This window comes from Hydra viridissima, unplaced genomic scaffold (assembly GCF_058129835.1).
Source record: "Hydra viridissima isolate aposymbiotic clone 2 unplaced genomic scaffold, HvirCarnegie_v1 scaffold_15, whole genome shotgun sequence".
Classification (NCBI taxonomy): Eukaryota; Metazoa; Cnidaria; class Hydrozoa; order Anthoathecata; family Hydridae; genus Hydra; species Hydra viridissima.
Genome location: NW_028324314.1, coordinates 7,533,593 through 7,547,876, shown reverse-complemented (window position 1 = coordinate 7,547,876; position 14,284 = coordinate 7,533,593). Strand labels below are relative to the sequence as shown.

Sequence of the window (14,284 nt, the reverse complement as noted above, 5' to 3'; positions counted from 1 at the left end):
CATGTTCTTTAAAACATCTGCATCAACTTTTCATTCTAAATATGCATATTTTAACCTATGCATAGTTTAGAGCTCTTTTTGAGATCATTGTCTTGCTGGAAAATGAATTCAGTACCACTACTTGCAACCCAGATGGAGCTGAATATCATTCAAGAATTCTATTGTATTCCTCTTTTTCATTTTATCATCAATTTTAAATAAATCTCTAGAGTTAGAAAAGTAGCCCCAAACATGACAGAGCCCCGCCATACTTCACTGTAGGCACCACACCTTATACTAACATCTCTTTAGCAGATACAAGCTCTTCTTTTTGAACCAAATGTTTTGAGCTTTGATTTGTCACTCTAAAGACCTTTTCCAAAGTCTTTTATTACCTATTCACAATGAACATAAACCCATTCTAGTCATTGTTTCTTATTTTGAAGTCAAAGTTTTTGTTTTCTGACAGCATCTTGACCAACAGATTAAATTCTTATAAACATCTTTTAACTGTGTTAACTGTTGATGCAGGTTTATTCCAAGTGCTAAAAACTGTGGTACTGAAAATTGCCTATTTCATTTACTGGTTACAACAATTCTTCTATTCTTGTTGTAGCTTTTGGCCTTTAAAAAAAAGATGATCTTGATGACTTTCACTTTGCCTGTATCACACAATGAACACAAATACTTGATATTTTTATTGTAAATGTTAAAATAGAAGGTTGCTTTTCAAAGACTAATTTTATAGACTTCCCCCATTTTTATGTCTTTAATTTTGATAAGTCAATTGAAGACTTTAGTCATGTTTAACTCTTGTTTAATAAGCTGTATTTATTTCCACTTGAATGTCACCTAAGTTTTCATCTAAGTGTTAATAATTAAAGAAATGTTATATTTAAGCATGAAACAATAAAAATGATTTAAACTTACATTTAAAACTAGTTGAATAAGCCAATAAACAACTTTAAATTGGAGAAAATACTGAAAGGTACTGCAAGTGCTTTTTCGAACCAAGGTTGCAAGGTGTAATACCACAGTTTATAACAAAACTGTCTGCAAATATTTCAAAAAGTTTTAGAACAGCTCATGAGCAGCTTTGATGGGAAGTTTTACAGACATTAACTATTTATGAAATAGGTATTAAGTATAAATATAGTTTTAAAGACATTTTTTTTAACAAACATTCGCTCCTGGTTTCAGGATGACAGGTGTTTATCCACTTAACCATGATATGCTTAAAAGTCATGCAACTTCATTTCAGCCTGTAACATCTTCATCAGTTCTTGCAACAAGTTTCTTTGTTATCTGCAGTCCAATTTACACTACTTCTCTTAGTTTATTTGAATCAGTAGTTCCATTTGCTATACTCTATGTATTAGTTACTCAAGGGAAAAGTAGTAATAAAATTTTTCTTGAGAGCATTTGTCTCAGAGATTTTGTCTAGTGAAATTTTGTCTTTTGAACTTTTGCCAGACAGCCTATACTAACAATCTTAATCAAAAAGTAGGTCTTTCAAATGAACATCCATTTTAACAATGCAATTAATTCATAACATGGGGCACAAACAAAAAAATAATTTGATGGTTTAGACTTTGAAAGAAAATGTGCAGCACATATTTTAAGAAAAAATTCAAATAACATTGAAAATATTTATAAATAAATATCTTGCACAAATAACTTACACAGACAAATCACACTTTTGTAAATTTACACAGATATGTATTTTCACAAGCTTTCAAAAACTATCAATTACTAAATTAATAAATCTTACAAAAATAGATTTGTAACATTTGCTACAAATCACACATCTAAGATTAGTTTAACTTTTACACACCTTAGATATACTAAGGTGTGTAAAAATTTGAACATCAAGCATTTGTTATAAAAAAAAAAGTTAAAAGGAAACTTAATAGTAAAATAAATTTATAAATTTATATTTAAAAAGTAAACATTTAGCTACATGTAGTATAGCATTTTACTACCTAAAAAAACAGCAGTTATTTTTGTAACCAATTATACCTGGAGGTGCAATTGTTCTAAGCATTTACACCGCACACAGTTACACAAAGATGGAGTATCCCTTGAATAACAACTTTTAGATGGGCAGCTACTAGATGATTCAAAACCTAAATAGCATAGTAAAATATAAAAAAAGCAAAATATAAAAAATGAATAAGTTTATAGCATAGATAAAGTAACATTGCTAAAAATATAAGTATGAGTACCAGTTCTGTCATATTTTTTTGTTCCAAAATTCTTCTTTATGCCAATATTTCCATCAAAAGACTAAAAAATTGTAACAGAAAAAAGTTCAATTTCTTTTAATATTGTATAGCTTATCATTTTTTTCATATTAAATAAAGTAAACAAAAAAACTGTGTGCATTTAAAAGAAAATCACAAACATTTTCAGGAAAGAAATTTAAAAAAACAGGGGTAAAGTCAGCCCATGGATTGGGATTGACTTTACCCCATGGTATGGCATAACTTTACACAACTTGTAATAAAATATAAACACAAAATCCTTTGAAAATAAACAGCACACAAAACTTTCCATAAAAACTAATGGAAAACTAATAGAAAGTCAAGATAATGTTCAGTAACATTTGGTTATTACATAGTTAGAAAATATGCTTTCAGCATGAGAGACGTTAAGAAGTTTGACAGTATGTCAACATATCCCTTTTTATAGACTTTTGAAAATGTTTATTTACATCTAAACATTGAAATGAACAATTTTATATATCTTTATATAGGTTATTCACTGATAAACCAGTATGTAAAAAAACTCCAAAAAAGTTACTATGAAAGCACCATACAATATTTTTGTGAAAACTCCTTTACTTTGTAAAGTCATCCCTAATCACAGTACCTAAAATAACTACTTAAATAACCTAAAAAACCATTGTACCTAAAATAACTACTTAAATATTTTACACTACTTAAATAAGTAAAGAACTTTACATAGATTTTAAATAAAAAATGAAGGTGCAAATGCTGTCAACAATTTGTCACATTTAGCCTAAAAAAAAATACACTATGAAATTTTTTTCCCCCCTTTTTGTTATAAACTAAGCCAAGTAATGACTTAACATAACTATGATTCTTCTTACATTTTTTAACATAAATATGATTCTTCTTACATTTTTTAACATAACTATGATTCTTCTTACATTTTTTAACATAACTATGATTCTTCTTACATTTTTTAACAAAACTATGATTCTTCTTACATTTTCTCATGAAAAAAAAATTAATGGAAAAAAATTGCATCTGACCTGAGATAAATAAAATGTAAAAATGCAGCAGGTTATATTATATGAGAAAATCACATCTTTGGTAATATTATATGAGAAAAATCACAATATTTGGATGTTTAATCATTATATTATGCAGTTAAATGACTAATCTAAGTAATAATTACTACAGATAAATCTAACCCTTTGTGTAGCTACCATAACTTTCTTCTGTTTTTTTGCCCTATTTAGAATCTTTGAGCAGGTTCCGGACTTTTGAACAAAAGTTTCTATTAAAAGAAAAAGGCATAAAAAAATAAAACAAAAGAGTTTTACATATCATTTCCATTGAGATACATAAAAATACATAATTTCTTGTTTCATTAATGATTATGAGTATTATCATTTTTAATATCAATAGGAAAAAATTGCTGTATTAATGAAGTGATCAAGACAGCATCTTAAATAAAAATATCTTTTTCTTCTCTTTTGTCTATAACAATTCTGACCAAAGTTTTAAATACTTATGAGCTTCAAATTCTGTTATAGAATCAGAAAAAAAATTTTTAAAATCTGAAAGATGAAAAAACAAAAAAATCTGAGTATGCTATTAAAGGTTGTCTTTAAAAATTTTTAAAAAAACTAATAACCTACACTGAAAAAATTCAGAATAAAATCATTTAAAACTTATTTGAATATATTTCCTGAAGACCCTATCAACTGTGGGATCTTAGTATCATTTAGAAAATATGTTTTTTAAATGTTTTTTTATGAATTTTATGAACTTTGAATTTTTTTCTTTGTCTATAAATAGTTCATTGAAAGCGAAAATGATTAATGAATTGTATAATGATTTTTCTAAAAAGTGTAAAAATTGTTAGAAAGTCTGTCTTAACACAAGGATAGTTATGTAAGCTCAGTACGTCAAATACTTTAAATTATTTCTAAATGGTTTTTATAGAAAGTTTTTATCATAAAAATTTTTCCAAATACAATTTAAATTTTATTGAAGTATTTTACTTTTGTAAAACAGTATTTCACTTTACAAAGGTAAGAGATATACTTATGTTTTGTAATTTCATATTTGTTTGTGATCCTAATAGAATGCAAAACAATTTAAGTTAAAATGTAATTGGTATTCCTATTGTAAAAACGATCACTAAAACATTGTGTTCTTTTTTTAAAAATGTTTGATGCTCACCATGATTTTTAATGTAAAACAAAAACTCAATCTCAAATTCTGGCAATGAAGTTACTGTCTAGAAAAAAATGCAATTAGTAAATTTAGACAAAAATAATAAAAGTTAGAACTACAGAAACAAATATTTAACACCCATCTCTTAATTTAAAGAACTTACAGAACCTAACGTTACAATTGTTGAATATAAAATATTGATATAAAAGACAGCCAACTCACATTTTCAATTCTTCAACAATTGCATTTGCTTCATTTAAAATTGTAAAAAATTAAAACAAATGCACTTTATTACTGATTTTTATAATAAATCAACTATAACAGGGTAAAAACGTAAAGATTGAAATATTTAAAAATATAATACTCTATATTCTGAAAAAGTAATAACTCAATATTCTGTATTGTCAAGTGAATACTTTAAAAGCTCAAACTATACCAAAGCTTTATTGTTTGAATACATGATCCAAGTGTCTTCATCACAAACTCTTTTTTTTGGATATGCTCCACTACAATGTTTAATGAAGGCAGTGTATTCTAAAATATAAAAACCATAAAAATTGTCTAAATAAAAAAAAGAACTCAGTAAGATGTACTGCAGCTTATTGGAGATCAACATTTGCCAACAAGTACAGCATGCAACACACCTGAGTCTTTAATAATTAGACTTGTAAGTGAAAACTCTTGACCAGAAGGTTGCTTGCCAAGATATGGCCCTAATATTTTGTGTTGGTATAACAATCTGCGTTCACATAAACTTAAAAATAGCAAAAAATAACACAATTTGGTTAATGTTTGTCATCAAAGTAAGATTTGATGAATTTGTTTAACATTTGTATAAAGAAATGTAAAAAATAAAAAAAAAAGCATTTACAACTTCATTTAAACTATTAATATATACTTTTGAAAAAACTATAAAAATAGCTTACCTGGATAACTGAAAAGTAAGAACATCAGGCCAATTTAAAGTTATGATCTCAGGTTTCCATAAAAACTGAAAGCAAACTGGACAAAATGACTTTTCTTTTCTAAACACATAAAATTTGTTTACATACTTAGAAAGTCATATTCTATTCAGTTACAAATAACAAAAATGTGAAACTTTGAAAGACACGTTTTTTAGATGTTTGTAATTTCCAATTTATTTATGTGATTTATACTTTTTTTCAATGATTATCCACATGTAAAGAATTACTTTTAAGAACCAACTGATTTTATAATTTAAAATTTTACATTTGATAGGTTGAGTGAATATTAGATAGTATTTTAATTGTTAAAAAATGATAAATGAAAAAAGTTGGGTACATACTCAACATTGTCATGTATCTCTTTTTACAGTTATAAACCCTATCCTTTATATTGATATAAACCTCTTTTTACAGATTTTTCTCAAACATACTTGTAAGCAAAAGCTCTGATACACTCATCCAAAGAGAAAAAATTTACAGGTTGATTTTCCGTGACTGAGACATCTTCAATTTCTTCTATAAACTGAAAATTAAAATAATTATTTGGTTTTTATTTTTGAAAATACTTTAATTATTTTGTTTATCATATAATTTTTATTTAACTTTATTTACATTTTCATTTTTTTAGTGTTAAAAAAAAATAATTCAAAAACACAAATTAAAATAAATATACCATCTCCACATTATTAGAAAGAACAACAATCATTGAAAATTGGTCACTGACTGTTACTTTGTCACACAATTGTACAGGGCAACCACTGCATTGCAAAGTCATGCAGAAAATGCATAACTCAGACTAAAACAGATGTTAAAGCAACATTATAAGTTTTAGTGTATTTGTTTTATTGTAATTAGGCTTTTGAACTTTATTTACAATTAGAACTAACCTAAACAAAATTAATAAACCAAGAATGCACATTGTTTACAGTAAAATATGGTTCACATTACATAAAATTAACTTATAGCTAAAACTGGAAGAAAACTGCAATGTTTGTGTGGAATTGGTTTTTCATGAAAGACCAATAAAAATTTTTTTTACAGAACCTTTACAAAATGAACTGTGACTTTAACAGGTGCATTTATTTTTAAGCAATTGGAAAAGCTATCAAACTTAGAGAATGGAAAAACACAAATTTGGAAAACAAAATTAAGATTTGAGAATGGAAAGACAAGCACAGTTTACTGCTAGTTAACTATTGTTTTAAAATTGAATAATGAACGCCAACAATATCTGGTGAGCAAATTTAGAAATTTTTTCATTATTAACTTTGAAATATTTTTAAGTCTTACAATATTTGTGTTAAAATTAACAACAACAGAAAGTTAAAAATTAAGCCACTTGATTCATTTTAAAATTTCTTGACCTTATTTTTTATAGAAATCTTTAAATTAGTAGAAGAAGTATTTAGCAATCTTGCTATACACTCATACATATCAAGACCAAGACAAAAGCGGGGAAACTTTAGTACCAGAAAAGAATAATGGATCTAAAAAGAATAAGTCAAATAGTTTGAACAATTTTCAATAACATAAAAGTATAAAGAGCAAAAAAATTAAAGTGAAATATATGTAAAATAAAGAATATAGAAAGTGAAATTCTGAAGAAAACTGAACAACAAAAATAGATAAAAAAACTTAAACTTACTGACAACTTCAAAGAATAAAAGTAAACAAACAATCTAGCCATATTTTTAATCTTTTTGGTTGTCTCCAGTTTCCCATTACTTCTGCAAGAGAGTTCAGGATTGGTGCAAGTTGTATTGAAACTTAGATTGTTAGTGGATATAGACTCCAAAGAAAATTTGTCATCTAACAGATGACATAAATTTGTTTCAAATGCATATATTTCTCCATCTGCTAGCATAAGCTCAAATAATATGAGGCTGTCATGCTATAAATAAAAACATTCTGTTTTAAACATTTTTAGAAAATGGCAATAAACAAATTCTACCAGCAACTAACTGATATTATCATATTTTTCTGAATAATTTTTTAGAGTAAACAAAAATTAGATGTCAATTTCACCAGAATGTGAGGCTGCCTAGCTTCAGTGATCAGACACATCACTAAAGATTCTTGCGTTGCTTGTATCATTTTCATAAATATCATCTTATCTTTAAGACTTCCTGCTGTTGACCAACTGTTAATAGTAAAACTATATCTAAAAAAATCCAGATTTTAATTTACACAAATAAATTATGCAACTATTTTTAGGACATGTTTATAACAATACACTAATAAAAGAGCAGCTACAGCAATATTAAAAAAAATTTTATCACCTAGTGTTAACTATGTTATTCCCTTTTCTTCCTACCACTTTGACAACTATACAAATAGAAAAAAATATATAAATATAGAAAAATATGCAGATGTAAAGCTAATAACTTAGGTAATAAATTACAGATTCTTGTATTTTTTAATCACTGTGAACCAGAAATACCATCAGGTATTATATCATGTCACTCAATCAAAACCTTTACTATCAGTTTAGTATTAGTTTATATTGATCATTTAAAATTTTTTTAAACTCAAAATCGTATGTTAACATGTCAAAAATGATTATTAAAGGGCTTGAAGAAACACTTAAAAAAAGCTACTAAAAAATCAGTAAAAAAAATCAACATTATGACAATTTTGGAATTGTGGGTAATCAAAAGCAAAATATCAAAGCTAAAATCCCAAAAAACTGGTGTCTTACATCAAATGATACAAATAACTTTTTAAAATAATTTTCAAAAGAAGCTAAAAAAACTTTTATATTAGCTTTTTCTAAAGATTAGATTTTAAATGACATTTTTCTAAAAATTATACATTTTTTATCATACCACATCACTTAAAAAAAGACACCTGTGTTATTTTTTGGTTTTAATTCACTTTGAGTTTAATGAAAATGGCTGTTGTTAGCCAATTGACTGTTGTTTTTGGGGAATTTTTTAGAGCAAGTTCCAAGTCTGAAGCTGTATATATATCTTGGGTATTCCCTTGAAATTTATAATTACCTAACTGTAATTTGGTCTTGTTATAAAAGAAACCTTTGCTTGATGAAGTTGGGTAATACACCCAAAGGCTCTTGGGGAGAGAAAGTATCAAAAATAATTCTCTCATTTATAGAATAAAACTAGTTTTTAAACTCATTGATTTTTTTTTAATGTTATTGTAAAGTAAGCCTATTAATCTCTATAGATTTTGATGTGTTTTTTTTTTAACTTAAAAAATTATACTACTGTTTATATCAAATCATACATTGCAATGAAGCATTTATATTTATAAAATTACGTATTTAAAAATCACTTTTGAAGGTTGAGTGGAAAATACTGACTAGGAATTCAACTTCAATGCTCCAAAATAGTGAAACCAAACAAATCATATCTTCTTCATCAGATAACTCAAAGCTCTGTGGAAAATGCTGCTCAATGTTAGTACATGGACACACTCATAATTGTTTTTCTTCAATTACTGTAACAAACTTGATCTCTCTTGCCATAACTTTGGGAAGCATTCAAGCTGAACAAATTGCTTCAAGTATATTGAAAAAAAAGATGAATACTGACTACATATCAATTGGTGGAAAGCCTTTCATTTTAATGGTTTGATGTCCTGCTAACAAGGTAAATCAAAGATCATTAAAGCAAGCATCCTCACAGAATATAAAGGAACTTCAAATTGTATTGGAACTTTCTATTAACAAAACCAAACAGTTAATATCTACTCTTTGGAAAGGATTAGGGAATAAGACTGCTGTAGAACTTAACATTTTTGGCATATTGAATGATTTTGAGGAACCCATATCACAATTTTATCATGTAGAAACTGTAATTTATAAATAATTATCAAAAAAGTGCTCTTTTGGAATGTTTTTACATTTTTTATGGAAATTTTATATGTAAAGAGAAAGAGAGAGATCCTCCACCATGATTAAAGTGTAATGATAGAATTTGTAATGGCCACACATACAAATACTAAATGCCTTACATATTGTAGCTATATAATGTGTAAGTATTAGTAGCTTTTTTGTAAAATAGTGCAGCTAATCTTAAGTTGACTAATATGTGAATTAGAATTTATTTTTATCTTTTTTGTGTAATGCACATAAAAACATTTTAACTTTTTGTGTTAATGCTTTAACACCTAAGTTTTCTCAATCTGGGCATCAACAAGTTGTTGAATGTGAAGAATGTTTTTTGGTGTCTAAAAACATAATGACAATTGTTCAAACATTTTTACAGATGAATTTCCTAGACACTAAAAAGGTAAAGGTTTCAAAGGATCTTGTGTATGTTCAAGAGACATTATCTTTCATACTGGATTTGATAAATAAACATCCTCTAGACCTTCATTTAGCTTTTGTACAAATTTTTATGAATGGTGGAAGACCCTTTGAAAGTTGTAATCAATGTCTTTGATGCAAATGAATGTTCAAAGTCTGAAACTTACATGAATAGTGGTGTTTGGAGCTTGCCTGTGGTGTGAAGGGTTAAAAATGAAGAATGTGAAAAACTAAGAACTATTGGAAGTCTAGATTATTGGTATGAAAAATATAGTGTAGAAAATAACTCTAAAAAATCTAATATGCAACACTATATGAATGTGATACATACATGGATTTGCTACATAGCAGAGACTCTTGATTCTCTAATCCATCATTTGGTGCCACCTCCCAAATTGCACCTTTTGATAATGAAGTTGCATCTACTTTAGGATGTCTGGTTATGGGTACTTGGCCTGAATTTGATGACTGGCTGAAAACTAAAAATATTATTCAAGGAGGGTACCAAGGTAGAGGTTGGGATGAAAATAATTCCAAGAAATTCTTGAAAAACTTGGACGAACTTGATAAGGTAGTAACATCTCAGCTTCCTCAACTTAGATCTATTGTTCAGTGTATAAAAGACTTTAAAAAAGTAAACGATTCTTCTTTGGTCAAAGGCTTGAGTCAGAATGTAAGATAGCATTTACCAAGTCCTTGCTCAGGTTCTAGGGAAAAAAATTTTAGTAAACTGAAAGTTTCACATTTTGCTGCATCATGTTCAGCTCTTTATTGAATACTATAATTGTGGTCTATCCAAGTTTGGTAAATGTGGAGAGGTAATTCATTCTAAATTTAAACCTACATGAAGTAGATTTAAACATATAGAAGAGCATACTTCACATGAAGAGCAACTGCTAACCTCTGTAGTAAAATTTAATAGAATTTAACATTAACTTTGATATACAGCCCTAGAAACAAAAAGAAGTTAACAAGCCCAGGATAGTGACTAATCTTGTCAAAACAGCTATTTTCATAGCCACAAATTTTTTTAAAACATTACAAATGGGCTTGTTCTGCAATATCTGAAGAGTTCTAAGTGACAAGAACTTTTGTTTTAGGTATGCATGTTTTTATAATCTGCCCTTACTTTCTGCATAACAAGGTTATGCAAAACAAGGTTATGCAATAAGTAAGAGGAACCATATGTAAAAAAAAAAAATCAATTTACTCTTTTATATTTTTGAAAAGCTTCTTTAAATCAAACTAAAAAGGTTGCTAATAGTAATACCTACAATAGATTCTTAAAAGAGTTTAGAAATCAACAAATGATTTTAATGGTCTAGTTTTGTTACACATGATAAATATATGTAAAAATTTTTAAATTGTTTTTTCAAGCCATAGCACACAAGCTAGATTTAAAATTATTTTTAATTAACCATATGCATTAATAATAAGCTAATAGTAAAGGCTTGGTTCGAGTGACACAACATAAAACGGTCTCTCTGGTTCACAGTGATATATGGAATGATAAAATTGCATTTTTAGTCTATGCAGTAGTAAATGGAACCAAAAATATAGTATAAACTAAGTGTTTCTATTTTTTTAATCTATTTGACCCATTTAAGAATACAATCAAGATCATATTGTGAGAGAATTGTAGGTGATACAAAAATAATAATGCCAGATACAATCTCACCACCCAAAAATTCCTAAAATTTAGGTGATTTTGTTAAAAAGATTTCACAACAATTTGTGTGTCTGTGCAATTAAATCTTTGCACTCTTTGATCTCATGAGTTTTTAGTAAAAAAAAAAAAAAAAAAAGTATAATAAAAGTGAAAAAAGACCATATCCAGGAACAGATAAGATAAAATATATAAACTAAGAGTGAAATATTCAAAGAGAAACAAAAGAGCAAGAAGACTTTCAGAATAAGATTAGAAAGGAATGAAAAATAATTTTTCACCCAATAATGGTAGAACAACCTTTAATACAAAGAGAGATTTGTTTTTTGTTTTTCTTTTGTTTTGTTTTTTTAATTTAAAGAGAATTAATTTATGAATGGGCTATAATAGATCAATTAGATAATTGATTAACAAAAATAAATGTAAGGTTAGAAATTAACAGATAGAGCAATGATTACTTAAACAGCATTGAGTATGTCTGCTTGATTGATGTGGTAAAAGATGCAATTGATAAAAGCATATATTAAAATATTGCTAAATAATTTACTCAAAAGCTTTTCTTCTAAATCTTCTAAAGGAACAGTAATGGTTGTAAATGTTTCATCTAAGATCTTTGTGTAACCACATTCACAATGCACCTAAAGTAACAATAGCATTCATGTTTTATTACCAACATGACCAACATGCTTTTTAACTAAAAAAAAAATACATAAGCAGCATGATTGTTATATCTGATCATTGCACTATATTTATTTCAAAACTCAGTCTTATTTCTGCAAATAATATGTTTTCCCAGCTATTGCTGCTATAAACTATTAGAAAAAGTTATAACAAATTAAGCTAAATTTTCTTAACTTAAAACTACTTTTTAGTTTAAGTTTTACTTGTAGCTTGCACTTGCAAGTTGCACTTGCAGCAAGAATCCTTGTTTGACAATCAAACTGCAGAAGTTGTTCATATTACACAATCATTTTTTACTTTATTTTTAACATAACCCTAAACTTGCTTAATCAGGGCACAAAGATGAAAGCCACAATGAATTGAAATCATATAAACTTTCATGTAAATAAAAGAACTGTGTAGTATAAGAATATAAGAACCATATAAATATAAGAACTGTGAACAAATTAAGTAAATATATATAAAGTAAAAATAAGAACTATATAAAAAATATCATATGCATAGAATTTGTAGCTACATAATCTTATCTTTTTGGATAATAATAAAACATAGAGCTGTGGCAAAGTATCAGTGTCGGTATCAAGTATCTGTAGTATCACTGTTTTTTTTGGGTATCAGTATCGGTAAAATAATATCGATACTTCAAAAATAGTGTAACATCAAATTAAATAATTAAGTACGTTTCTAAGAAAACAATATATAATCTTTTATTAAAATGAAATATTAAAGCAACATATTTTTAACATGTTTTATAATTTTTAATTTCATTACATGATATCCATGATCAATAATCAATCAGTTATTTATTTATGTTATCTTTTTTAACATCTATATTGAAAAAGTGAGAAAAAAATCAAAATTTATATCTGACAATACAAAGGAATCCTTTGTATTTTTGTTTACAGATGTATGTGAAGTACAATTAACAGTACTGCATCACAAGAGATTCATAACTTAATTGCAGAGTTGATTGAATTAGATAAATATTTTACAAATACAGTTTTACCATCATAGGCTTTACTACTGATATATGAACCAGTAGATCAAATGAAAGCTTCATAAGCCTGACAGGTCACTGTTCAGACAATATATTTAATCAGAAAACTGTTGTACTTAGAGTAGCTCCATTTCCTGAGAGGCATACAACAGCAAATATTGCTGAATTGATTGAAGATATCATGGCTGAATTTAAAATATCACTTTCAAAAATTCTTTTAATAGCTAGAGATAATGGTGCAAATATTGTTAAGGCTATTAAAGATAGCCCATATGATAGTATGCCTTGTTTTTTATACACACTGCAACTAGTAATTAATCCCTTGTTTTTTATACACAAATTAATGCTTTGTTGTGGTGGAAATCACAGAAAACCAAAATGCTACTATTAGCAAAGCTTGCTTTAAAGTATTTAAGGTGCCCACCATCTTCTGTGTAGAGTGAAAGACTTTTTAGTATTGGTGGAAATGTATATACTGCAAAGAGAAATAGCTTAACAGGAGCTCATGGTGAAATGTTAATGTTTCTGAACTATAATATGAGAAATTAAAAATATTTTGTCTCTTTAACCTATTTTTTAAATATACAAATTTTAAAATAAAAAATATTCCATATTTTTGTCTTTGAGAGAACCAGTTAAAGTATTGGTGTTAGTATCAGAAAATAACTCAGTATCGCAGCATCGGTATCGGTCAAAATTTTGGTTTTGGCACAACTCTAGTAAAACACATAAAACCATATAAATTTCTTCCAGCTTTTCAAACCAAAGTTGCAAAAAGTCTATAAATTTACAACTCTTTTTTAAAAAAGACCAATTTTCTAACTTATTCAGCTTTTGTTATGTTTGGACACAATGCATAGTGCATGAATGAAATCAGTTAATTCAACCTGCCTAGGTTTTTAATTGACATTTATAAGTACAACTTGCATTCAATCAACACTTTTGCTAATATCTGAAAAGAGATTTGCTTATGTCACATAACAACTTGTCTAAATTTTTACTGAGATCATAACCCTCAATTTTAAATATTTTTGCAAGATCATGTAGAAAAATAATCATTATTTTTAAATAATCTTTAAAAAATAATTATTTTGATCCTTTAGAAAAATATTTTCTTAAAATGCAATAGAATGCAATATGAAATTTAATTCTTCATAAAAAAATTTGTACACAATTTTAATGATTTTTGTTAAAATTACCTTCTTTTTAAGATGTCCTCGAAACAAGTGACTAACAGCAGTATGATTTTGCTTATGTATGAATCTAAATGTATAAAAAAATAAATTAAAAAAAAAAGTG

At 26.9% G+C, this 14,284-nt stretch overlaps 1 protein-coding gene across 10 annotated transcripts in view; it reads right to left on the bottom strand.

Moving 5' to 3' along the window:
• LOC149878445 (uncharacterized) overlaps nt 1–14,284 on the bottom strand; it is a 29,620-nt gene that overhangs the window by 6,423 nt on the left and 8,913 nt on the right. For 5 of the 10 annotated variants that reach the window (XR_016447566.1, XR_016447568.1, XR_016447567.1 and 2 more), the window contains exons 11-25: nt 14,185–14,248; nt 11,855–11,945; nt 7,654–7,699; nt 7,400–7,535; nt 7,020–7,265; nt 6,739–6,861; nt 6,048–6,170; nt 5,806–5,897; nt 5,336–5,434; nt 5,054–5,163; nt 4,846–4,943; nt 4,416–4,473; nt 3,419–3,504; nt 2,205–2,265; nt 1,999–2,105 (exon numbers count right to left, since the gene is read on the bottom strand). Coding sequence is in view for 6 of the 10 variants with exons in the window: in XM_090072741.1 (XP_089928867.1) it covers nt 1,999–2,105; nt 2,205–2,265; nt 3,419–3,504; nt 4,416–4,473; nt 4,846–4,943; nt 5,054–5,163; nt 5,336–5,434; nt 5,806–5,897; nt 6,048–6,170; nt 6,739–6,861; nt 7,020–7,265; nt 7,400–7,535; nt 7,654–7,699; nt 11,855–11,945; nt 14,185–14,248 (1,540 nt within the window). In the remaining 4 variants the exon portion in view is untranslated. Of the gene's footprint in view, nt 1–1,998; nt 2,106–2,204; nt 2,266–3,418; nt 3,505–4,415; nt 4,474–4,631; nt 4,660–4,757; nt 4,944–5,053; nt 5,164–5,335; nt 5,435–5,805; nt 5,898–6,047; nt 6,171–6,738; nt 6,862–7,019; nt 7,266–7,399; nt 7,536–7,653; nt 7,700–11,854; nt 11,946–14,184; nt 14,249–14,284 lie in introns of those variants that run through there. The other 5 variants (XM_090072744.1, XM_090072746.1, XR_016447569.1 and 2 more) reach the window with 4 other exon arrangements.